The sequence below is a fragment of the Magallana gigas genome, chromosome 9, assembly GCF_963853765.1.
Source record: "Magallana gigas chromosome 9, xbMagGiga1.1, whole genome shotgun sequence".
Lineage (NCBI taxonomy): Eukaryota > Metazoa > Mollusca > Bivalvia > Ostreida > Ostreidae > Magallana > Magallana gigas.
In genome coordinates this window covers 6,965,734-6,992,569 of record NC_088861.1, presented here as the reverse complement: position 1 = coordinate 6,992,569, position 26,836 = coordinate 6,965,734, and the positions used below count along the sequence as shown (strand labels likewise).

The 26,836-nt window shown below is 34.4% G+C and overlaps 1 protein-coding gene across 1 annotated transcript; it reads right to left on the bottom strand.

Moving 5' to 3' along the window:
- Positions 1-9,567: 9,567 nt before the first annotated feature.
- LOC105347664 (cryptochrome-1) lies at positions 9,568-20,391 on the bottom strand. The gene is made up of 12 exons (XM_011456825.4): positions 20,086-20,391; positions 17,786-17,894; positions 15,216-15,358; positions 13,922-14,106; positions 13,388-13,476; positions 12,810-12,950; positions 12,110-12,280; positions 11,718-11,858; positions 11,211-11,362; positions 10,620-10,822; positions 10,109-10,162; positions 9,568-9,820 (listed from the first exon to the last, which is right to left on the bottom strand). Exons 1-12 carry the CDS (start codon positions 20,256-20,258, stop codon positions 9,738-9,740), a joined length of 1,644 nt encoding a protein of 547 aa, XP_011455127.3. The 5' UTR covers positions 20,259-20,391; the 3' UTR covers positions 9,568-9,737.
- Between the last annotated feature and the right edge of the window lie 6,445 nt (positions 20,392-26,836).

The following is a 26,836-nucleotide window of genomic DNA, read 5'->3' as shown; positions in this document are numbered from 1 at the left end:
ATCTTTAAAAATCTTCTTCTCAGAAACTAATCAGCCAGGAAAGCTGAAACTTGTGTGGAAGCATCCTCAGGTAGTGTAGATTCAAAGTTGTGAAATTCATGACCCCTGGGGGTAGGGTGGGGCCACAATGAGGGGTCGAAGTTTTACATAGGAATATATAGAGTAAATCTTTAAAAATCTTCTTCTCAGAAACTAAACAGCCAGGAAAGCTGAAACTTGTGTGGAAGCATCCTCAGGTAGTGTAGATTCAAAGTTGTGAAAATCATGACCCCCAGGGGTAGGGTGAGGCCACATTGGGAGGGGGGGGCGGGGTGTTAAAGTTTTACAAAGGAATATATAGAGTAAATCTTTGAAAATCCTCTTCTCAAAAACTAATCTGCCAGGAAAGCTGAAACTTGTGTGGAAGTATCCTCAGGTAGTGTAGATTCAAAGTTGTGAAAATCATGTCCCCCGGGGGTAGGGTGGGGCCACAATGGGGTGGTCGAAGTTTTACATAGGAATATATAGAGTAAATCTTTAAAAATCTTCTTCTCAGAAACTAATCAGCCAGAAAAGCTGAAACTTATGTGGAAGCATCCTCAGGTAGTGCAGATTCAAAGTTGTGAAAATCATGATCCCTGGGGGTAGGGTGGGGCACAATGGAGGGTCGAAGTTTTACATAGGAATATATAGAGTAAATCTTTAAAAATCTTCTTCTCTGAAACTAATCAGCCAGGAAAGCTGAAACTTGTGTGGAAGCATCCTCAGGCAGTGTAGATTCAAAGTTGTGAAAATCATGATCCCTGGGGGTAGGGTGAGGCCACATTGGGGGGGGGGTGTTAAAGTTTTACATAGAAATATAGAGTAAATCTTTGAAAATCTTCTTCTCAGAAACTAATCAGCCAGGAAAGCTGAAACTTGTGTGGAAGCATCCTCAGGTAGTGTAGATTCAAAGTTGTGAAAATCATGACCCCCAGGGGTAGGGTGGGGCCACAATGGGGTGGTCGAAGTTTTACATAGAAATATATAGAGTAAATCTTTAAAAATCTTCTTTTCAGAAACTAATCAGCCAGGAAAGCTGAAACTTATGTGGAAGCATCCTCAGGTAGTGCAGATTCAAAGTTGTGAAAATCATGATCCCTGGGGGTAGGGTGGGGCACAATGGAGGGTCGAAGTTTTACATAGGAATATATAGAGTAAATCTTTAAAATTCTTCTTCTCAGAAACTAAACAGCCAGGAAAGCTGAAACTTGTGTGGAAGCATCCTCAGGCAGTGTAGATTCAAAGTTGTGAAAATCATGACCCCTAGGGGTAGGGTGGGGCCACAATGGGGGGTCGAAGTTTTACATAGGAATATATAGAGTAAATCTTTGAAAATCTTCTTCTCAGAAACTAATCAGCCAGGAAAGCTGAAACTCGTGTGGAAGCATCCTCAGGCAGTGTAGATTCAAAGTTGTGAAATTCATGATCCCTGGGGGTAGGGTGAGGCACAATGGGGGGTCGAAGTTGTACATAGGAATATATAGAGTAAATCTTTAAAAATCTTCTTCTCAGAAACTAAACAGCCAGGAAAGCTGAAACTTGTGTTGAAGTATCCTCAGGTAGTGTAGATTCAAAGTTGTGAAAATCATGATCCCTTGGGGTAGGGTGAGGCCACATTGGGGGGGGGGGGTGTTAAAGTTTTACAAAGGAATATATAGAGTAAATCTTTTAAAATCTTCTTCGCAGAAACTAATCAGCCAGATGATTCTTTATAATTGTTAAGACTTTGGCTCCAGGACAATTCTTCGGCCTCACAAGAAGGTTCAGAGTTTGATGTGATCCCATATATAAACAATTGTAAAGGATCTTTTTGAGGACTGCAATACTCAACATGTGATATGACTATAAAATCATCCTGTTAGAAAAGGGACTAATGATTATAAACATAAGAATATCCAGGGGGGAAAATGGATTTTATTTTTACAGGATCTACATGTATTATTGTACATTGTCCAGATTGTTTGTATTATGACTTCATTAAGCTGATTTTATCATACCCATTGTTCCTCAGGTGAGCGATGTGGCCCATGGGCCTCTTGTTTTCATAAATTATCGGAAATCTAAATCCTAGCAATATACACACCTCTAATATAAGTACAATTAATCTGCAAAAGAACAACTTCTTATCTTGAAAACTGTAGGAGGAGTTATCCGTACAATGAGGGTTCCCTATATGCAATATTTTTCCAAAAAATGACAAAGTTCAAAAGCTGGTATTTTTTCATAAATTATCGGAAATCAAAATCCTAGCAATATGCACACCTCTGATATATGTACGACTGATCTGCAAATGAACAACTTCCTATCTTGAAAACTGTAGGAGGAGTTATCCGTACAATGAGGGTATTCTTTTGGCAGCCGCCCGCCCGCCCGCCATTTTCACCATTTTAATAACCGGATTTTTTCGTTTGCATTAAAACCCGGTTAAAAACGATTCCAGATTGAAGTGTGTAGAAAACTACTTGAAATCTGCAAAAATTTCACTGAACTATGGTGTTCCGATGGGGCCACTTCGACCTTCGCACTTTCGCCTTTAGGTCCAAGATGCGAGAGTGCGAAGTTGCGAAGGCGAAAGTGCGAGAGTGCGACGGCGAAGGAGCGAAAGTGCGAAGATGCGAAGATGCGACGGCGAAGCGCGAAGATGCGAAGGCGAAAGTGCGAAGGTGCGAATACTACTATCGCTCCCTCGCCTTCGCACTCTCGCCTTCGCACTTTCGCCTTCGCCTTTTTTGATAGCATTCAGAAAGTCTCGGTCGATTACATAGAATTTGATGCAGGCACCGTACTCGCCAAGGTTTTCCGATTAATCCATGATATCATTGGTACGCATGCGCTAAGCCATTGTGCTTACTATGAATGTTTATAAATATGTGACATTTATGTTTACCAGTGCTGGCTATGCCTAATCGTTATATACTCCATATAAAATGTCCGCCATAATGTATACATATGCACTTTTAGACTCCTGTCAATTACCAGCTGTCTGTTTACCGTATATCAAACACAGTAACATTCTAATTTCATTATGCGACACTCCTAGCTGATGTATGGATCTAGAGGTGGAGAGGGGGTCCGCCCCCCCCCCCCCCCCCCGGAAAATTCAATACTAATAACCTCACACATGCAGTAAAGGGGGAGAGAGGGTCCGGATCTCATCCCCCCGGAAAATTTAATTTTATTAATTATATATAATAAAATCTCCAAAATATGTCTCGGAACCCTCCCCCACCCCCGACAAATATAATTACATGTATTTATCGACCCCACCCCCTAGAAAAAGTTATGGATCTGCGAAGGCTGTTGAAAATAAATTCTAAAAAGTTCATCGTCTGCCTCAGATGTCCTTTTATACAGCTAAAATTGTCTTTAAACGATAGAGAGCTCCACAATTATAAAAAGGCGAAGGCGAAAGTGCGAAGATGCGAAGGCGAGAGTGCGAAGATGCGAAGGCGAGAGTGCGATAGTAGTATCGCGTCTTCGCCTTCGCACTTTCGCCTTCGCATCTTCGCGCTTCGCCGTCGCATCTTCGCACTTTCGCCGTCGCACCTTCGCACTTTCGCCGTCGCAACTTCGCACTCTCGCACCTCGACCTAAAGGCGAAAGTGCGAAGGTCGAAGTGGCCCCATTGGAACACCATACTGAACGGCGTTTATCGAAAATTGTTAGAGGTGACGAAACATTGATACATTATTTTGAACCTCAGAGGAATTGATAACAAGATGTGCCCTGATATAGCAAAACGATGCAAAAGTACAAAGAAAGTATTATATACGAAATTTTCTTTAATAGAGAAGGTCCTGTAGTTCAAGTTGCTATTCCAAAAGGCCGATCAATCACCGAACATGCATACAAAAATTATGTGCTGAAGAAAGTTAAGAAATAGACCAAGGTCTGGGATTCGCAACATTCAATGATATCTAATGAGGGAATAAGGAATCATTTTTTAGTATTATGAGGTGATATAATTATTTCAATGTTGGTTTATTCACATAATCAGTACAATATTTATTAAAAATGAGTATAGTACATGTACATAGTCAGTAAAATTTATATATTATACAGTGCATATGTATACATTATGGCGGACATTACATTTTATATGGAGTATAATAATGATTAGACATAACCAACACTGGTAAACAAATATGTCACATATACACATTAAAATATTTATAAACATTCATAGTAAGCACAATGGCCTAGCGCATGCGTACCAATGATGTCATTAATTAATCGGAAAACCTTGGCGAGTACGGTATCTGCATCAAATTCTATGTAATCGACCGAGACTTTCTGAATGCTATAAAAAAAAGGCGAAGGCGAAAGTGCGAAGTTGCGAAGGCGAGAGTGCGAAGTTGCGAGGGCGAAGGAGCGATAGTAGTATCGCTCCTTCGCCTTCGCACCTTCGCACTTTCGCATCTTCGCGCTTCGCCGTCGCATCATCGCACTTTCGCTCCTTCGCCGTCGCACTGTCGCACTTTTGCCTTCGCAACTTCGCATCTTCGACCTAAAGGCGAAAGTGCGAAGGTCGAAGTGGCCCCATCGGAACACCATAGTATACAGGGAAATATTCGCCCCTGTTTAATTTACGCCCTCCTTGTGATCGGGCGAATTTATAAATAGGCGAATATATACAATTCTCAAAAATTCGTTGGGGCTAATTCAAGACGGGGTGAAACCGTTTGCAAGTAAAGACAGGCGAAAATAACGCGGGGCAAAAATAACCCTGTAACAGTATACAGTAAATTTATCATTTGGTACTGCAGCATGCAATACGTATGTTATTCTTTTCGCAACCAGAGTCTATGTAAGGATTATATACTCCAAGACTTGGTCAAACACAAGTTTGTCATTATCTATTTTGTTCCGAGGCACCAACTCCCAGTTCAAATCATCACTGAAGATCAGAAAATACTCAGTGTGGTGTGCATGAAAAAAAGTGTGACGCAAAAAAATTTATGATCCAGTATACATAAATAACATTTAGTGTTATTTGTTGAATAAACAACATGTTGCATGATGAATCTTGCATAATTATACTAATTAACAAACATATTTTGTGCAGCGATTGTCGGCTGATAACTGCGAGAGAAAAAAAAACCCTGTATACATATTAGGGCTAGTAACTTTGGTCGTGACATAATTTTTCACAGTCGCGCAAATATTGCTTGCAAAATAGAATAAAATTTTATTTTTCTTAGTTTATCTGATTTTACTATAAGGTGGATATTTAAGCCTCATTTTGTCTATATGGTCAAATACATAATAAAATGACAATTTTTGTTCCTTACTTCGTGGGTTTTGTTTTGTTTTATTTGTTTTTACTTTAGCATGAGTGTTTGACCCTGGTAATGTCCCTTGATATCTCGAATATTCGGATATCTCGAAGTTTTTTAAACCGTCCCATCTAGTTTGAGATAATGAAATTTTCATAATATTCTCAGTATGGCAAAGGTTCTTTTTTGTTATTTTAATACGGAACCCCTGTCAATTAAAATCCAAAACCAGTATTTCTCATGGCAGACGCTTGATGTAAGTACTGAAACTGAGCCATTAAAATTTGCAATCGGAACATCGCCCGACCTTTTCCGTCAAGTCGACGACATGTTCCGATTGTAGAATTTGAGGTTGATGTAACCATAGCGATAATTAAAACTTCAATTACCAAAAACATCGTTTACAAGCAATAGCTATATGTATTTCATAACCCACAGTTTCTTTTTAAAGATTTATTTTAATTATTATAAAACATACATAACATTAACAACAAATAATATTGAACAAAATATAATACATTAAACAAAGTTGAAAACTCTCCTTTTGAAGTTCCCTACAAACAACCATGTTAGACATGCGTACATGTAACAATGAAAACAGAAAAAAAAAGGATTAGGAATTAGATGGATAATAAAGTAAGTATAATAAGTATAAGTAGAGACCTAACTTATCAATTAACTTCACTCATTGAAATAGTCTCCAAATGTTTCTCAGAAATTCCCAAAATCAAAATATACAGAATATGTACATGCAAGTAAAAATCAACTTTAGCATAATTCCTAAAGATGTTAAAAATCACCATATAGATAAATACATGTATCATAAATATTATGTTACAGATAATAAGAATTTTTTTTATTTCACCCTTTTATTCATAAAGAAAAAACAATCGGATAAAATTATCTCTATACCAAATGACCAAAGTTCAATTGAATTTATTAGTTACTTAACTTGCCAATAAAGAAGACTCTTTTCATTTTCATTAAATGAATTGATAACCAACGAGAGAGATTACAGCATTATCATAAATTATTTCATCTTGAGCAACCCCCATAAAGGTAATGCTCTGGCTCCCAAGAATGAGTATGACGAAAAATGACAAACATGATAAAATCAATTCTCACATATTTTACAGTACCCTTTATAATGATCAAGGTTTTGGAACAGAGTTAAAAATCTGTACAAATTACTTAAAAAATGAAAATAAAATATTTTGTGTCTTCGTTGTTGTTGTGTGTTTTTTTTTTTAAAGCAATATGAGCTGCATTTTTCATGTATTTTTGTTTTTACTAAAATGTTCTTTTCTACTAAAATGACAAAAATATCATGGTTTTTAAATTTCTGTTAGCCATACTTTTGTTGAAAAGGCCGTTAAGAAGCCTTATTTGGAGCAAAATTAAATTACCGTATTGTCGTCCTGTACAAAAATTGATTTGCTACATGTATATATATATTCCTTAGAAGAGAAATATTCCCTTTGAAAAAAAAATAATGATTTTTTCAAATCTTATTTATCATAAAAGGTTAAGTTATATACAGACTTATCATACTAGCAGGTTTTTGCAGCAAAATAAAATTCTAAAAAATACAGCTCTTATTGCTTTAATATAAAAAAATCTAGCTCTCATGAAAGGTTAATACTTTTCATAAAAATTAAGCTGGTGAAACTTTAAAACTGGTTACATATATGCAACATGATTTCACAGTAAGCACCAAAACATGTACAGAACCATCATAAATATAAACTTATACCATGGTACATGTAGTTATATGATGAATTCTCATCCATTGGTTTCGTGAAAATTTAGACATTTTCTATTTTTTTTAATCATGAAAATTGTTTATTATATCATCAAAAGCATGTCAATTTTGTGAAACAAATAAATGGTTTTTAGTACAATTAAATAATTTCACCTTACTTAATTTCAGCCAATAACAAAGAGACAGCTTAGGCACACTTAAGAGGGCTCAATGATCGTGTCCACTTTAAGGCTGATTTGATCTCCTTTATAAGGAGAGCTCTATAGGAAAATATAGGAAACGTAACCAAATTGAAAAGAAGGAATATCTTTTTTCTTTGCTAAACATTGAAATTATATCGGAAATTTTTTGGGAGATCTGATCGATGGTTAATTTAAGTTAATCATCCAGCCCCTTAACTTTCTTGTTTGTTCAACTTTACCACTCATGAAATAAACATGCCCTTGACATTTAATCAATGTCAAAACACCAAACTACTAGTATATTGTGACAAAATATAAAAGATTTTTAATTATTTAAAGATTCACAGCATTTGAGCTTTCATGACCTTGACATTTGCACTAGATCTTATCTCAATTTCATTTCAATGCTATTTTCAAATTGATACACATGTAAATAGGACATTAAAAATTTTATGTTTTGTATTTCTTGGAACTAAGATGATAAAACACTTTAGGAACTGGTAACTGTTTTGTCCTTTGATTTAGATTTCCATTAATATTTGTAAATAGCTTTAGCTGCCATATTATAGAATGAAATTGATTGTAAAAATGTTTGAAAAAGTCCCCTACAATTTAAAAAAAAAATTTATTTATGTTTTTTATCTCCAAAAATGAAAGTGAAACCACCATTAATAAATTTTTTTTTGTTTCACTTTATTTATAAAGTTTGAAGGATGAATACTAGTATCATTTTTACGATGAATAAAATATTTTAAGGCTGAGAGTCAGAGAACCTTAAGAAAGAAAAAGTGGTTTCTTGCAATACAGACTGATTTTTAAAAAAATAATTTGTTCCCTTGAATTTGATAATGATTTTACTGTAAATAAAACTACCGGTAATTTTTTTCCCCAACAATATCCACTACAGTTCTCTTAGAAAACAAAATTTTAACCAGAATTGATTGATCATATTTAAGAGATAAAAGGGAATAATACATTTACACAGTATGTACGGGTAATATGTCAATGCTCTTCTTACACAATGTGAAATTATGGATGGGAAAATAAAAGTACATTTGTACATGTACTAACAAGCAAATAAATGAGATCCTACTTGGATTTGAAGACATTTGAAACAGTTCTGGGTTTTATCTATCGGAAATTAATTTTTATGAGACACCCAAGAGAGTACATTCATTTCAATATGTTTGAAGAGCACTTGGAATGGTAGATGTAACATGTTCAAATAACTTGCAAAAAATTGTGCTATTGACAGTTTGTTTCTTTCCCCCTGGTATGAAAATACAGCATGTGTTTTCTGAGATAAAGCGAGCATAGCTCGCCAGCAAGCACTGCTAGATCTATTGACAATGCCTGGGTGAAGAGAAAATTTAAACACGGTACTGCTCCCTTTGACATACTGAAAAATCTGTTACCAAATTTCTACCCACAATTCCATGTAGATGGCATATGGCTACCAAATTTCTTGCGAGAACATGTAAAAATGTATTTCAAGAATGTCATGCATTTAACTGAAGATAAATAAAACATTCTTCTGATTCTAAACACTTGGTTGCAAATTCTTGTTTAAAGCTATTTTCTTTGCAATTTTTGGAGCATTGTAATTGATGGAAATTGTTGAGTGATGTTTGCTCTACTAACTGATTGTGTTTTTCATTCAATTAATGCTGCGCTCGCACCAATCGCTGCACCGTAAAACATATAAAAAATTCAGATTTCGTTTCAGTAAAGGGTGCATGGATAGGAAGAAACAATACCTAAAACAGATATCAACAGTTTGATAATGTTCTGTACATTGTTATTTACAAACACTTTGTGTTGGTCAATTACCACGCAGATGCTTGTTTTTGTTTGTTTGTATTTTTTTAAAAACTGTATGAAACAAATGTCTTCAATAAAACAATCGTACTATGTAGAGACATGCAAAAGTATTGCACTTTAATGTTTTTTTCTCTCCAAATTTGAAGATTCTGCCATTCAACTAAAATCTTCAAAATTTCCTGGAAACATGTCAATTCCAAGAATTATTCCACTCAACTCACTGATAATGATGGAGTTAACCTTTCATTATAAAATGTCCGATCCACTTCAAATTTCAGCACAATCTACATTTACGATATATCATCATGATCAGATATCGCAATTTCCACTCTCTCAAAAGGAGAGTCCATGACACTATATCCCACGTGATCAATAACATTTGCACCAAGGCTGATGAAATATTTACCATTCAGTAACTTGCACAGTAGTGTCATTTTGAGAAGTCTCCCTCAACAGTTGAAGTTTCTGACACATCAATAATTCTCATCCCCTTTTTTTGGTGGGCTCTTAACGACAGTAGAAGTTTCTACAACACATATATCAACTTCTTGTTTGTGGACTCCTTAGAAAAGTAGAAGTTTCTACAACACATCAATGCGTTCAATGTTCGAAGTCTCCAATCACCGGCTCCTCTCGCTATGCCGCCAGGAACTGTTGCTGTTGCCCTTCCTCTTCCTATGCTGACATCTGGCTGTGGTTTCCACGGTCAGTGTTTTCCAACATGGCTACCCGTGATGGATGGTTCCCAGAATGCATTGCTGAAATAAAACCACAAAGTATTATGGGATTTCCATAACAACCTACGACTGGCTATGCTAGTAACTACTAACTAACAGGATTTATGTATTTGTTTTACTAGATTTTATTAAGTACCAACCGAATATATACTATACATGTCCAATTTTTTTTTAATATGCCTAACTTTATACTTTAACTAAAACATTGTTGCTTGAGCCATAACTTAAATGAATAAGTATTTGAATAAAACTTTTTTTCCTTAGATCAAAGTTAACATTTTATTCTTGACAACCAACACATTAAATTACCTTTTTCGTGCTTGCTGTAAGGTTCTTCTGAGTGGATTTGCTTAGGAACAGATGCTACAAAGACAGAAAGATAACATCAAGATTTTGTCAACATACAGACTGATAATTTCAGGTTTTCAACCCTGTAACCAAGTATGTGACATAAATAATGTGGTTTTATCAATATTCATAATCATTATATTTATGTGGATATCAGTACTGTGGATTTAAGTAAAAAGTACATTTTCAAAGTTATGTAAATTAATTGCCAACGATCCTGCCAATACAGTGTGTTATTAAAATTGCATTCCAAATAAAGATCTATTTTTGTTGATCAACTTCAAAACCTAACAAAATCCACAAATAAATTGGTAATTAATGAGTAAATAAAAATTGATAAAACCCCTGTAGTTTCTAACTTGGAACTGTTGGATAGATAGCTCAGGTCACTACCATGTAATTAATAGGTCAATAGTTTCCAAAATAAACACATATCTTGAATCTGTTTGATGGTCTACAGTCAGACAATTACCTATGGAGGCGTACACAGCCAGCTGTTGGTACACCTGCTTCATGCGCCCCGTGTTCAGTTTGCTGACCTCCGCATGGTTCACCATGGGCACTGGGTAGTCTTTGCCGATGATACACTTGGCCGCACGCTGGACACTTTCTGGGGCTGTCCATGGCTCATAGATGTACTTGGCTGGGTAGCCTTTAAGCACTGGCAAATATGTTCTACAAAATAAATTGATCCATTTAAAGATTCTAACATACCGTTAATTATTTTACAAATACCGTTTCAAGATCATTCTTATTTGTTCTGCAGAGAAAAACTGATCAATATTTGATATCATAATGTAATTTTGGTCATTGAGGAATTCTCAAGTACAAAGTGTATGTCTTTTTCAATAAAATGCGTTGCTTAAATGCTTGTTTATAATGATAAGAAAACCACACTGACTTCAAATTGAAATACTCAGAACCTGAGATGTATAAAAGGCATAGTCATGCCAAGCTTTCATTGACACACTAAAATCTTTGACAAAAATTAAAGTGAAGTTTTGAAATACAGTTTACCAGCAGACCATGAAGAGACCACAGCTAAGATACATGTATAAAGTACCTGATAAAGTCGCCCGTGGGGTCGGCCCTTTTACCAAAGCCGACGGGACAGTAGCAGTGGAAGAACTGCTGGAAGAAGGAGCTACAGGACAGCCACATCCACATGCCTGCATTGACACTCCAGTCCGCGTCCAGTAATAGCTCCTCAAACACCTGCCAACACAACACACATAGTCAGTGATGGGAACAAACACCAAACCTTGATATCATGGGCCTGTTCAGCAGAGTGAGTGCTTGCAAGCACTTGCTAGAAATCCCTATGACCCTATCCCTAGAACATGAATGTTTGAGATCACTCTCTCTATTAAACAGGCCTCAGGGCTTTGTTCCCCACATGAGCAAAATTGCCCCCTTTTTGACCACAACATACAATTCATTTTACCATATCATTACAAACTCAAAATAACTAGAAAAGTTATTTGACATTTGACTGTTCCTGGCAGAACACATGCTAGCTCCAACAATCCAATTCCATCATAATCTACGTACAATGATCCTGCCATTTTACCTTCATTCCTTCTTCCCATGAGATCCAGAGGTCACCGCGGGTCAGAAAGCAGGCCACTGAGTGACGGGCCAAGTTATGAATCCATCCGGTCTGTCCCAGCTGCATCATGATAGCATCAATCCACGGGAACCCTGTCTTACCCTGCCAAGGACAGATTAAGATTGTTATCACATACCATAAAATCTACATGTATGTCCCAACAATCATTTACATGCTAGACTTTATAATAACCTCTTGGAAGTGAACTACCTACTCCCACCCCCCCCCCCAAAAAAAATCTTTCACCATTACCGTCAAAGACTTGTTTTCAAAAGAAATATAATCTAACAAATTTATAAGTCCATATTAAGAGATTTGTGAACATTTATCTCATACTTCCCCCATATATTTACCTCTGCCCATTTCGCCAAAGCTTCAGGGTTCTTGTCCCAAGGTATCTGCACACAGAGAGGGTTATCTTTCATTCGGTCAAAATTTGGGTTGTTTGTGGCCACCGTGTAGAAGAATTCCCTCCATAACAGCTGACCATGCAGGGACAATGGAGGGTCTTTTCGCTTTTTTACCTGAGGATATAAAAGAGCACTTTTATTTACTATCTTCCTTCAGTTGTAAAGGTCACACGTTGGATTTAAAAGAAAGAATTCCAACAAACTAGAAAATAAAATCTTTTTTCTAATCTATATCTTGTTTATTACAAACCTAATAAAATGTTTAAGCACCTAACACAAAATAATTTTCCTTTCTGATCCTGGATCACAATGAAGTAATACTTTGTGGACCACACTTTGAAAAAGCTTTCTATCTTTCCCCCTGCTGTGAGTGAAGACTGACAGTTTTGACACCACAGACAAAACCGTCATGATCACAGTTTATTAACTACCAGAAGCCATCAAACAATTAATATAATTTGAACATGCAGCTGGCAATTCTGCATTCTGACGAAAAAACCCAATAAATTTTACAGTTTGCTAGGTATTTCACAAACTTCAGGGTCAAAAATTTGCAAAACTATAAAAAAAACTACATCTTGAAAATAAAATCTACGAATTGATTTTCCTGTGTTTTGAGTGCATGAATAATTAAAGCATATACCTTTCTGTATAATTCTCTCAGCTTCCAGTAGAACAGACGAGCAGACAGACAACCGAATCTAAGGTAGGGACTGAGGACATTTTGACTGGGAAACAAGGACTGCTGGGACATCTTGGGTCGCTCAAAACTGGCTACCCAGGCCTGGTGAAAATCAAAGTACCGAAAGTATAGACAGGCAACAAGGCAAGTGTTTTCATTTCATTTATTCTGACCAGAGTGGTTTTAGAACAGGTTTATTTGCACTCAGCCAGATGCAACTTTAGAGTATGTCAGAAAGATCTAAGTTCTTCATACTGTACAAAAAACACACTACAGGTATGATATATCTAGTTGCTGTTTGTTTTAATTATTGGAGGAATTCAAAGAGAAAATGCAAATCCAATATAATGATTCATTAGATGTTACGCAAAATCATGAGGATAAAAACGACACTGAAATTCTTCATCATGCAAATGATGACATCTTCAAAGTAAAGCAGTTTTTCCCAATGATTTTTCTTTAATTACTAACATCAGGGAGGTTTACCCTCTATAATTATGTAATTCTATCAAGATCTGAATGAAGTCTGTTGCCCTTACCTTTCGTTCCAGGTGTCTCTCTAGTCTGGTTAAAGCCTCAGCCTCCCCGCCATGAAACACTGCCGGACCCAAACCTTCTGTATCAAAACCTGTGGGGGAAAAAACCCAGATTCACCATTAAATATGCCTGAATAAACTTTTTTTTCAACTTCAAAATTTGCTTCATTTATGTTAAAATCAAATAGAGCTCATAAAAAGTTCCTTTACTCGATCATCAATACAAAATACAATATAATTATAATTGAAGAAGACATTGATACAATGTATCACGAGAATTATATTAAAGCAAAAAATAGTACATAGTCTTTTTGTCACTATTTTCACAAAAAAGACACTGATGTTCTCAGAATAATAAGTCATGAAATCAAATGTTGTCAACAGCCATTCAATGATATAAAGTACAACTTTTAACCTTTTTTAATTTGAAGGGTTTTTGAGTTAAACTAAAATCTTTATTTGTAAGAAACCAGATTTCAATTTCATTTGACTACAGAGCTGAATGATAATGCCATTTAAAAAAATAAATGTTCTAACCTAATTCCTCTAACGTGGGTACCCCGTATTTGTCGTCGTGGTCCTCTGCGATCGGTGTTTTCGTTTTCACCAGGAATCCGCTGTTGATGGTTTCCTCTGGTTCGCTAGGAGCCTCCATTTTGGCGAGGACTGACTGAAAGCGTTTGTAAGTCAGGGGAGGGGAGCCTCCATTCATAGAGATTATTCTGAAGAGAGAAAAAAATAAACAGTTGACATTCAATCCACTTAAAGAATTATTTCAGATTTACGTGTACCGATGCTGATGAACTGTGCTTGCAAATCTGAGTACATTATTGTGTATTACAATGAGGGTTAAAGATCAAATAAAAGAATTTAAAGTGTGTCAATTTCTCATTTTTCTTTACCAAGGTTAACGGGTTTTATTGCCATTTAATGTTAAAGATGCCCCAAAAAGCATAAGAATCTAATTCTTTAAACTGATGTGATCATAATTTAATTCATTTGACCTACATGATTCAAATTCAAGTAACTAAGGCATTTCTAGGAAAAATTATGTGGTTGCATGATGACATTCTTGGATGGTAAAAATACTGGTACTGCTGAATGTGCCAAATACTATGAATTTCAATGTGTGCTTTTGAATGTTACTCCAGGCTCAAAATGAATTCCTTACATTTATATTCACAAAATTAGTTTTCATCCCCTAAAATGGACAGATTTATAAAGATCATGAAAAAATCTCATCTAAAAATTTAAACATATTGATATCAACAGTGCTTAATAAAATGATAAATAAATTTGAAATAAAAGGCTAATGTATTAAAGCAATATAGACAATCTCTGCTACCAATAATGCGTAAATATGACCCAGGAGCATTTAGATTAATCAATGAGAAGCTAACAAAGGCTTAGAGTGTTAAATAACAGAGACACACTTTTCCACTATTGAATATTAAATGAAATGCTAACAATGGCGTGATTTGTTACAGGGATTTTCCTAGTATTTTTTAACATGTTCTATGCTTAGTAGAATCATAAACTGATGCATAAACTATTCAAATTGAAACATTTCAGAAAGAAATACATGTAGTAACTGTTTCATCATTTATGCTCAACAATAAACAAAAGTGAAGAAAAAAGTTATGTTGCATTTCAATTATCACCAAAACATGCAAATGAAATTACTAAATATGAAATGAACCTTCAAAAAAAATATTATTGACACTTGATTAAGACAAAAATCTTAAACTGGGAAAATATCAATGATTTTTTAATTGGAAATGGACCGAAAAATAAGCCAGGAAACCCCCAGTATAAAACAAAAGAGACGCACTTTTGAAGGTCGTAGAGCGTGTGGGAAGTCTTGACGATGACCTCCACCCCCGCCTCCTTCGCCAACATCTGGATGGCTCCATCCCGCTCCTTGCCAAACGGCTCCGGATCTTCCTCGAATGACAGGGTTGTGATGTTCCATTCCTGTTCAATGGAAGAGGTCATACACGTGAAAGCATAATTAACATATCTAGTACATTTGTCCCAGACAGGTAAAGTTGTTGTCGTTGTTTTATGAGAAAAAAATCTCATTAATTATACATTCCCTACAGGAAGAAGTTTTTTTTATTTAAAACTAGACATGTCAAACTTGTACTTATAATGACTGGTTTCAACAGGTATTAACTATAAACATAGTAAACATGTCATTTTGACATATAAATACTTTTTTCCAGCTACCAATGTCTTCAATTTTTTTCTTTGCATGTATAATGCAAATTCTAACTGTCAAATTTTCAGTTTGCGTAAACAGTTACTGACAGGTTTAGATGAACTACGGTAGTTGTAAATCACTGACAGGTTTCGATGAACTACGGTAGTTGTAAATCACTGACAGGTTTAGATGAACTACGGTAGTTGTAAAACTTTGAAATACATTAATGTCAAAAGCCTATTTTCAAATCAAGTTACTTTTTTATCTAGCAATTTTTTTTACCTTGAGGGCAATACAACAGTAATCATTGACTGTATGCAATGATGTCAACAGATTACTTCAAATTGCACATATACAATGAATCTGTAATTTCTAGACTACATTTAAATGATGACAGTAAGTTACCTTATATAACTAATTAAATCACCTTTACGTAACTATGAATACAACAAATTATAATTTTTAGAATAGACATCTCATTAACCTTGAACGTTATACAAAGGTAAACAATTTTAAGAGATGTCAACAAATTATGTTAAAGAAGCTAATAAGTAATTAACATTTATTTCATTTAAAGCCTAGATTAACATACTGGTAAGGTAAACAATATGCCAGTGATGTCGACATATCATTTAACATATTGCCTACTAGTCAAGTTATTGCATCAGCTAGTATTTTCCAGAACACGCATCTCATTAACCATGTATGTAATACAACAGTAAACAATGATAAAAAGATGTCAACTTGGTCATCTAATTAACTTATGTAACCATGAATCACTTTAACCTTGTAAATTGATTCAGTAAAGATTGAAGAATGATTCTTTATCCTAGAATTCATCAATTACTATAAGAGATGGAGGCTCCTAACTGTGCTTTGTATCAAATGGTCATAAATATTTAGAAACCATTCTGAAATATACATGAGTGGTAATATAATTATATATCGTAGTATCAGGTAATAAGCAGAAGTTTCCCATGTTTCCTGTTTCCCACAAAAATTAAGCAGTTTATACTGTAGATTCTTATTTTCGCAAGTACTAAATAATTCTGTGATTCAGTCGTTTTCTATCAAATCGCGAGTACAAAAAATCGCGAATGCCAAATTTTTATCATAGTTTCATGAAGTTAATTTATGTCCAAGATATCAAAGCAGCAATTTTTAAATTCTCAAGATGCGCCTCTCGTAATTTTACGCGGATATCAATTCCTCGCGTTTGAATAGGTATCTACAGTATATTCCAATATTATATAGCCATGCAGTGACCAACATCTACCTTACCAACAACAACAAAGAGCACAGTAACACTAACAATAATTTAAAGCAACGATGAAAATGAACAAAGCAATGCCAATAATACCGGGTAGTTGAAAACAACAACAATGAACACAGCAATACACACAATAATTTAAAGCAACAATGAAAATGAACAAAGCAATGCCAATAATAGTTGAAAACAACAACAATGAACACTTCAACACTAACAAATATTGATAACAGCAGCAACAAAAAATAAGCAACACAGAAAAAATTGAAAACAGCAACAACAATAAACAGCAACAAGTTGGCAACATCTACTGAAAATGACAACACCAACAATAAACAGCAACACACACATAATAACTGACAACAGCAACAACAAAACTCATAGCAGTAGCAGCATCAACTGAAGACAGAACAACTTACAATAAAACAACCAGCAGCAATTATCAATATTGCAACAACTAGAAAAGATATGACAACAAGAACGGTTGACAAGAGCAAGAATAAAAGCAGCAACAATTAAAATATATCAATGTGCAGCAATACTAATAAAACAGCAGCAAACATCTATTAGCAACAACAACACAAAAATATATAATAGCAGGAACAATATCCAAGCAATGACAAAAGTTGACAGCAAACAAAGAAATTATAAAAACAACAGCAACAAATAGATGCATAAACAACGAAAAAGACAATAGCAATAGCAGCAGCAGCATGAACTAAAGCAACGACAACAAAAAAGACTGACACAACAATAGCAGCAGCAACAACAGTAGATGTATAACATTCCCTGCAGAAGCAACATGAAAAATTGCAACCAGTAGCAATAACAACAGCAGTAACAATAACACTAGCACATAGAATTATAGACAATACAGCAACATATTGCATCAACAACAGTATCTATAAAAACAACAGCTAGGATACTGTACCTTAAATATCTTTGGGAATAAGTCTGTGGGTTGGCCCCGTAGAACAAATAATCTGGAATTCAATTTCCGCAGAGACGTGTCAAGGTCCTCCAAACATTGCAGTAAAAACCTGATTAAAAAAAAAAAGATAATTAATTAGTTGAACTCTGAGCAGTTTACTCTCTGTTGAGGAATAACAATATAGTTTACCTCAGAATAATAGCATGTGTAATAATGATGAAAAACAAAGCAACTTAAAGAAATTTGTCCTTTTTCTTATTCTACATACATGTATTTAGGAACATGATAATTAATGCTTTATAAGCAGATCAATCAAAATTTTACATAACTTGATAACCTTCAGAGTTCAGATTATTTGGAATATATATTTTTTGTTGATGCAATTAATTCCTTTTATCATAATTAGGAAGTGTGGTTTCTAATGACTTTTAAAATTGAGTATTGAACACTGAATAAAAAATCAAATAGGATTTCTTTTATTTCATAACAGTTAATCTCCCGAATTCAGATTTTTATGTCTGAAAATTAAGGAATTTCAGAAAAAGGTATTTTGTTTGATCATATCAAATATCATTCCACAGTAAATTACAGTGGATCTCTAAATTTAATCAAATAGTTCAGCCAGATAGCCTTTTCAAAAATTTGAATAAATTCATACAGAACCATACATGTGCATGTGTACCAGTATATATAGGCTCTTTATGAAGCAAAATCGATTTTGCTTTTTCTTATACAAGACGAAAAAGCTGTACAGTGAATTGTAATCCAAATTAATTCTTTGACTAACATTTCTGTGTCATTCAAATCACACATGGGGACCACCAAGTGGTAAAGACGATACTGGAATTTATCTAATTGGCTTGCTGTAAGAAACACAAGAAATAAATACCCCCATGTGGCAATAATAAAAAAGTTAAAACCTTTTTACAAGGTTTAGAGGGAACAAACAAGGATTTTGAAGATATTGATCAGAGAGTAGCTAGCTTTCTTTGTCTTAAAGTGCTGCAAAATTGGGCCTTGAACTTTGACCTTATGACTTCAAAATTAATATAGGAGTCCATGTTCTTATTATCATGTGAGACATTATATGGTTTCTGTGAACAAGTTTGATGTCAGCTCAGCTGTCATATATAAAGAGTTAACAAATATTGAGCTTAAATCTTCCCATTTCCATAAAAGTTTGACTTTTGACATTGCAAAAGAAATTATATCAAATTAGGGGCCATTTACTACTGTATGCCCCCTATTTTGCAAATATTCATTACTCATTAACTGAATACATTTCAACAAGAAATGATTACTAATAATCAATTCATTATTATAAATGAATACAAATCTTGATTTCAAATCCAGCTAAAAATTTTACTTTGAGAGATGTATGTATAATGTTATAATGACTTATATTCTAGGAACATAGCATCAAGAGGAGGGGGCCCCAAGGAGGACCTGCACCCCTGCGCCCCTTCCCCCAAGTTTTGGTAGTAGCAGACAGTTTTCTTACCTATATATCGAAGTGAGCTATCATGGAGTTGCCCTCCCCCACCTATACACACACACCTGGTTAAGGCTTCCCATGATTTAGGGTACATTTTTTTTTGCTTGTCAAAACTTTTTGATGAGTTGTAACAAAGACACTTCTTGCCATACACACCCGACTCTACCACAGAGTCTGCCCCACCCCCCAAAACGGTGCTACCTGCGCGATATTGTAATTTTTTGGGGGGGGGGGTGACAATTTGACACTTCCTCAAGAAGCAAATATGTACATTATTAAAAAAAGTCCTAAAGCTTAGCTCCACTACGCCACTCTGAAGATATTATGTTCAGTATGAAATAAACAATTTAACCACAAAGTACTAAATGTGTATACTGACAAGTGTTCTATACTTTAAGTACACAAGTCATTCTTAATCATAGATGTCTTATTAACTATTGTGTTAATTAATATGCTTATGTAACAACAATCATACACTGCCAAGAAATTTAATGGAAATGTGGAGTAAAATAAAACCAATGCTATAATTTAATAGTCATAGTATCAACGTATGCTTTTGCTTTCATTCAGAATATCAAAATCAGACAAAACATCGAAATCAAAGAAACAAAAAATCCCGCATAAAACAGGTATTGCCCCCCCCCCCCAAAAAAAATCGAAAATGTGTCACCGGTTCACGTGAATATAGACCTCCGAAGTCGACCTACTTTTCCGATCATTAAATTATGTAATAACAAAAGCGGGGGAAAAAAAAGAAAATGTTCACACCAAATTATTATTGTGACATTACGATGTTATTACTAACCTCCATTTGTTGATCCCAACCTGCGATGACCCAGCAAACCAAGGATCGAGGATGTAAACACACCGATAAGACGAACTACCCTTCAACGCCTCGCGTAGCGATGGGTTATCGTGTAAGCGAAGTCCTTTCCGAAACCAATGCACAACGTGTTTTCTTTTACTAATTTTTGACATAATTAAAGTATCTTTTCCCCTTCGAACTGTGGCACTCTATACCCCCACTACATCATCAAACACGACACAGTTTTTTGGAAACATACCGACGATATCTGCGCCATATTAGCATGCCAAATTAAACGTGAGGGAAATTTATTAATAGATTGAAATAGCAAGACACGTGGTGTCCACACTCAACTTTCATTGGTTACTCCGTCAAACGCTAAAAATAAGTCACGTTGCATCTGGCATGGTAAACAGCCAGGTAATCGATAAAATAACAAAGTACGTGCGTCATGACAATTTTCTGGTATCTTCGGTAATGGCTTTGCATTTGTGAATTTTGTGTTTTCTTTATAATTCTCTGCGATGACACAGCGATAAATTAACTGTGTAGCATACAAAAAAGGCTTAATTATCTTTTCCCTCATTTATATCATTTACACTAGGATCGACCAGGGACGTATATAATAACTAGTATATTTAGATTTTTTTTAGTACTAACTATACTAGTATATACGTCCCTGCTAGGACTAATATGTTTATTGTGAGGTATGAAAGCATAAGGTGGCATATATACCTCTGCCCCTTGTTTGCAAGTTTACATGCAAGATATGAATATGTCAACATGTAACATAACTTTGTTGACATGCAATTGCATTCAGAAACTGAGAATGTTTTTTTTTTTTAAATCCCGAAAACATCAAATATCGTCCACATGTGACTTCGAACATCTTACATGCTACTCATGCAACTTATCTTACCCCCCCCCCCCCCAAAAAAAACCCAACAACAACAAAAAAACCCAAAAACATACTGATCTCGCACCTATGTTGGCATATCTCTGCCCCTTGTGTGCAAGTTATTTTTCTATTAATTATGTCAACATGCAAGAGAAATATGTTGACATGCAAGATAGTTACGTCAACATGCAACATAACTATGTTGACATGCAAGAAAACTGCAATCAAATAAGAGTTATAAAAAATCTCAAATATCGCCAACATGTAACATCAAAGATGCTCGATACGCTACTGATGTCAACATGCAACTTCTTTATGTCGACATGCAACATATTTATGTCGACATGCAACTTAGTTTTGTTGACGTACAACCCATAAGTTGCATTTCAACATATTTATCTCGCATGTAAACAAAACTAAGTTGCATGTCAACATATTTATCTCGCTTGACAACATAATTAAGTTGCATGTCGACATAAATAAGTTGCATGTCGACATAATAAAGTTGCATAATGACATAAATAATTAATTTGCATGTTAGCATATTTATATTGCATGTTAACATAAATAAGTTGCATGTCGACATAAAAAGGTAGCATCTAGCATCTTGGATGTCATAGGAAGGCGATATTTGGGAGTTTTTGAGATTTTGTATAATTCTTATCTGATTGCAAAATTTCTTGCATGTCAACATAATTATGTTGCATATTGACATAAGTATCTTGCATGTCAACATATTAATCTTGCATGTCGACATAATTAATTAATAGAAAAATAACTTGCACACAAGAGGCAGAGAGTATGGTGGCATATTTCTGCCCCCTACATGCAAGAAAAATTATGTGACATGCAAGAAAATTTTGTCAACATGCAAGATAATTATGTCTATATGAAAGATAGTTATGTTGACATGCAAGTTACAAACCATTTGAAGATAATTCTAATTTTATATGGGTAAAATGACATAACTATGGTTGCATATCTCTGCCCTGTGCAAGTTATTTATAAAATATGTCGACATGAAAGATAAATATGTTGTCATGCAAGACAGTTATGTCAACCGGCAACATAACTATGTTGACATGCAATAAGAAAACAATCAAACATCTCAAAAATCTCAAATCTCGCCTACATGTGACAGCAAAGATGTTAGATGCAACTTATTTATGTCGACATGCAACTTATTTATGTTAACATGCGAGATAAATATGTTGACATGCAACTTATTTATGTCGACATGCAACTTTGTTATGTTTACATGCTATATATTTATGTCGACATGCAACTTATTTATGTTAACAAGCAAGTTAATTATGTTATCATGCACGATATTTATGTCAGCATGCGAGATAAAAGTGTTGACGTGAACATTTATGCCAACATACAACATTTCAACAGTTCAGCATCCGGAACATTTCGCTGGTTTCCCCAAAATACAGTATAAAACTTTTAACCAATGATAACCTTCGTAACAAAACAAATAAACAATCCCTCAGATACAATACAAATTGAAAATTATAGAATACAAATTGAAAATTATAGAATACAAATTGAAAATTATGCAATACAAATGGAAACTTATAGAATACAAATTGAAAATTGTACAATACAAATGGAAACTTATAGAATACAAATTGAAAATTGTACAATACAAATGGAAATTATACAATACAAATGAAAAATTATACAATACAAATGAAACTTATACAATACAAATGGAAAATTATACAATACAAATTGAAAATTATACAATACAAATGGAAGATCATACAATACAAATAGAAAATTATACAATACAAATGAATTTTTATATAATACAAATAGAAAAGATCGAATATTGCAACGTTTGACATGCCATACTCTATATATTTCTTAAACTTCAATTTAAAAGTAAAAAAAGAAAGACTAACCCTTTGGGTTAGGAACCACGATAACTTAGATTATTTAATGGTAACGAAAAAGGATATTTGAAATTATAAAGAATGCAGTTTTTGAATGTTAAATGAATAGTACCCAAAACAAAAAAAGAAGTTTTTCTTTAACTAACTTAATTTCAGTCTGTATGTATGGTTTTAACAAGAGCTGTAACCTCAAGACATCTAAGGAGTTTACCATTTCTTCTCCATATCATAGTATTCTATAAGGAAACTAATTATTCCAGTCGTTCAAATTTTAGTGAAAATTCCTGACTTAGATAAGTCGCCTAGGTGAATTCGCCAAACAAATTTATGTTGCAGTAAATTCTGCGACATTTAATTTTGGCGGCATAGTTTATACGCATTATTTTAGCGGGACATTGCAGAATTCGACATTAACAGATTAAAGTGCTTTATAAGACGTCAAAAACATGTCGAAATGATGTCACTCAATAAAGTTTGTTGTCAAAATTAAATTGCTAAACTTTGAAACAATAATATATGACAACATATTTATGTGAATATATCGCGGTCTAACGCAACAATGAGAGGCGGTTAAACGTTTCCGTAGGTAAATGCCCATTTGTTTTAGTAAAATATATTTGATAATGTCACAATACAATTTTACAAAAGGACAATTTATAACTATGTATTATATTTAGTTTTGAATATTTAAACAAATGATAAGAAAAAAGTTAAACCCTAAAATGATGGTGGTATCGAACCCACAATCTAAATTATGTCTGGTGCTCTAATCACTGAACCATTTCAGTCACAACAAAATGCGGTGTTTAATGAATGCGACTTTAGCCACGAATCTATCGACTTGTATTATTTTTCAAAAACGTTTAAACGTTGATATACATAATGACATTTTTAAAGAATAGTGGGTCATCTCTCCACGTTTTTGTTTATAAAAATTGGTTTCATTTCCATTAAACCTTATTTAGACTATGGCAAAAATATGGAGCTCAGACCCACTCTATAAAAGAAAACGCATTGAAGGTCTAAAAAAAAATGACATTATATGGTAGTTTTGACACGCATATGCTAGTTTAAATCAACATGTTCCTAGTACTTAACATATCTAAGGGTTACAAATCGATGTTATGTTAAATATACAATAATTTAGAAAGAAATTATCAGATTCTTTGATATTTTAATTTTGCAGTATCTTCTCTATCCTCATATAGGCATTTTACACGCCTTATTCACCCATCTTTTTTAAAATATTGCATGGTGACATATTAAACGTTAATTAAATCACATGTTCGAGAATATTTTGCATGCCAAATAATGATCTCGCATGTTGACATAAATATCTTGCATATCTACATAATTATCTTGCATGTAGACAATTATCTTGAATGTTGACATAATTTTCTTGCATGTTGACATATTACCGGAACCGCTTTTGTTGGCTTTTTTTGGATAGCGTCACAATGAATTCTGTCAGCTACGTCACGCTAAGCAAAACAATACCCGCGTCAACCAATGTGGTTCTGATAATAATTTATCTTGCATGTAGGGGCATAACCTGCATGTCGGCATAGTTATGTTGTATGGTGGCATATTTGATAGAAAAAATAGCTTGCACACAAGGGGCAGGTATATGGTGGCATATCTCTGCCCCTTATGTGCAAGTTATTTTTCTATCAGATATGTCGACATGCAATATAAATATGTTGACATGCAAATTAGTTATGTCAACCTGCAACATAACTATGTTGACATGCAAGAAAACTGCAATCAAATAAGAGTTATAAAAAATCTCAAATATCGCCAACATGTGACATTCAAGATGCTAGATACGCTACCTATTAATGTCAACATGCAACTTATTTATGTTAACATGCAACTTATTTATGTCGACATGCAACTTATCTATGTCGACATGCAACTTAGTTATGTTAACATGCATGATAAATATGTTGACATGCAACATATTTATGTCGACATACAACTTAGTTATGTGCATGTCAACATATTTATCTCGCATGTAAACATAACTAAATAAATTGCATGTCGACATAAATAAATTGCATGCTGACATAAATGAGTTGCATGTCAGCATATTTATCTTGCATGTTAACATAAATAAGTTGCATGTCGACATAAAAAGGTAGCATCTAGCATCTTAGATGTCACAAGTGGGCGATATTTGAGAATTTTTGAGATTTTGTTTAATTCTTATCTGATTGCAATTTTCTTGCATGCAAACATAATTATGTTGCATGTTGACATAATTATGTTGCATGTCACCATGTTTATCTTGCATGTCGACATATTTTATAGAAAAATAACTTGCACACAAGGGGCAGAGATATACCACCATATATATGACATGCAAGGTGCAAAATGCTATTCATTTATGTCGACACGCAACTTACTTATGTTACCATTCAATAAAAATATGCTGACATGCAATTCATTTACGTCAACATTTAACTTAGTTATGTTAAGATGCTACTTATTTATGTCAACATGCAAGTTAGTTATGCTGACCTGCAAGATAAATATGTTGACATGTAACTTAGTAATGCTGACATGCGAGATAAATATGTTGACATGCAACTAAATTATGTTTACATGCAAGATAAATTATATATGTTGACATGCAAATTATAAGTTGTTTATCTTATAAAGAAACTTATAAGATCGGGGTCAACTCATCATGCTAAAGTGTCCAGTCATTGGCTAATTGCTTTCTTTTTTTTATTGATTCGGGATATGAAGGTAGCGATATTGCAGGAAAAATACATAACCCGCTAAAAATTTTCCTGCAATGATCGCTACCTTAATAACCCATGTGAATCATCAAAGAAAGCATTTTATTGTTTATATTAACATCTTTCTTTAACTAATTAATAAATTGATTATGAAAAGTTAGTAAAATTCACTAAATTACTGTTAATGTACATACTCGTAAGTACGTTAGCTAAAAGAAACAGCCAAATCGTCTCCTGCGAGACTTTGAGTCTGACATCATCATGATTATTTCGTGCAGTCCGTGATTTTACTTAGGCGCTGTAGGTTCAGACCAATCGATGGACGGGGCGTGTCAATTTCAGTCATGTCACTGTCAGCCGCTGTAGATTTCGACCAATCGATAAATGGGGCGTGTAAATTTCAGTCTGGCTGATAAAATGCTTTCGCGGGTTATGTAATTTTTTTCTGCAATGATCGCTACCTTCATTACCCGAATGAATCATCAAAGAAAGCATTTTATTGTTTATATTAATATCTTTCTTTTAGCCAATTGATAAATTGATTATAAAAGTAAATAAAATTCACTAAATTACTGTTAATGTACTGTTATTGTACGTAAGTACGTTAACTAAAAGAAATAGCCAAATCGCCTGTCTCCTGTGAGACTTTGAGTCTGGAATCATCATGATTATTTCGTGCAGTCCGTGATTTTTCCTAGGTAGTTGTAGGTCTCGACCAATCTATAAACTGGGCGTGTCAATTTTGGTCCTGTCACTTTCTTGTCAGTTTCAGCCGCTGTAGATTTCGACCAATCCATAAACGGGGCGTGTAGATTTCAATCTGGCTGTTTCTACATGTATATATGTATGAATCAGCTGAATGCAATGTCACTTGTCCGATTTCATACAGGGCTGAATATTTTAGCTGAGGCGGCGTTATCTTCACACAACATCGCAAATAGGAAAAACTATCTGATTTTGACAGCTCTAATACTTTTTTACTATAAAAAAAAATAATGCAAAAGTTCTCTAATGCCTCACTAAGCCTTAGACAAGAGTAGACAGTCCCACTGATTCAGTCGAACTATTACTGTATAGAGGGAAATATTCGCCGCTCATTTTATTTCCGCCTCTTACGCCCTCGTTGTCAGCGGGCGAATTTAAGACTAAGCGAATTCCGATATCTCAAATTATCGCTCTTAAAACCCAAATCTGTCTGCATGGGCGAA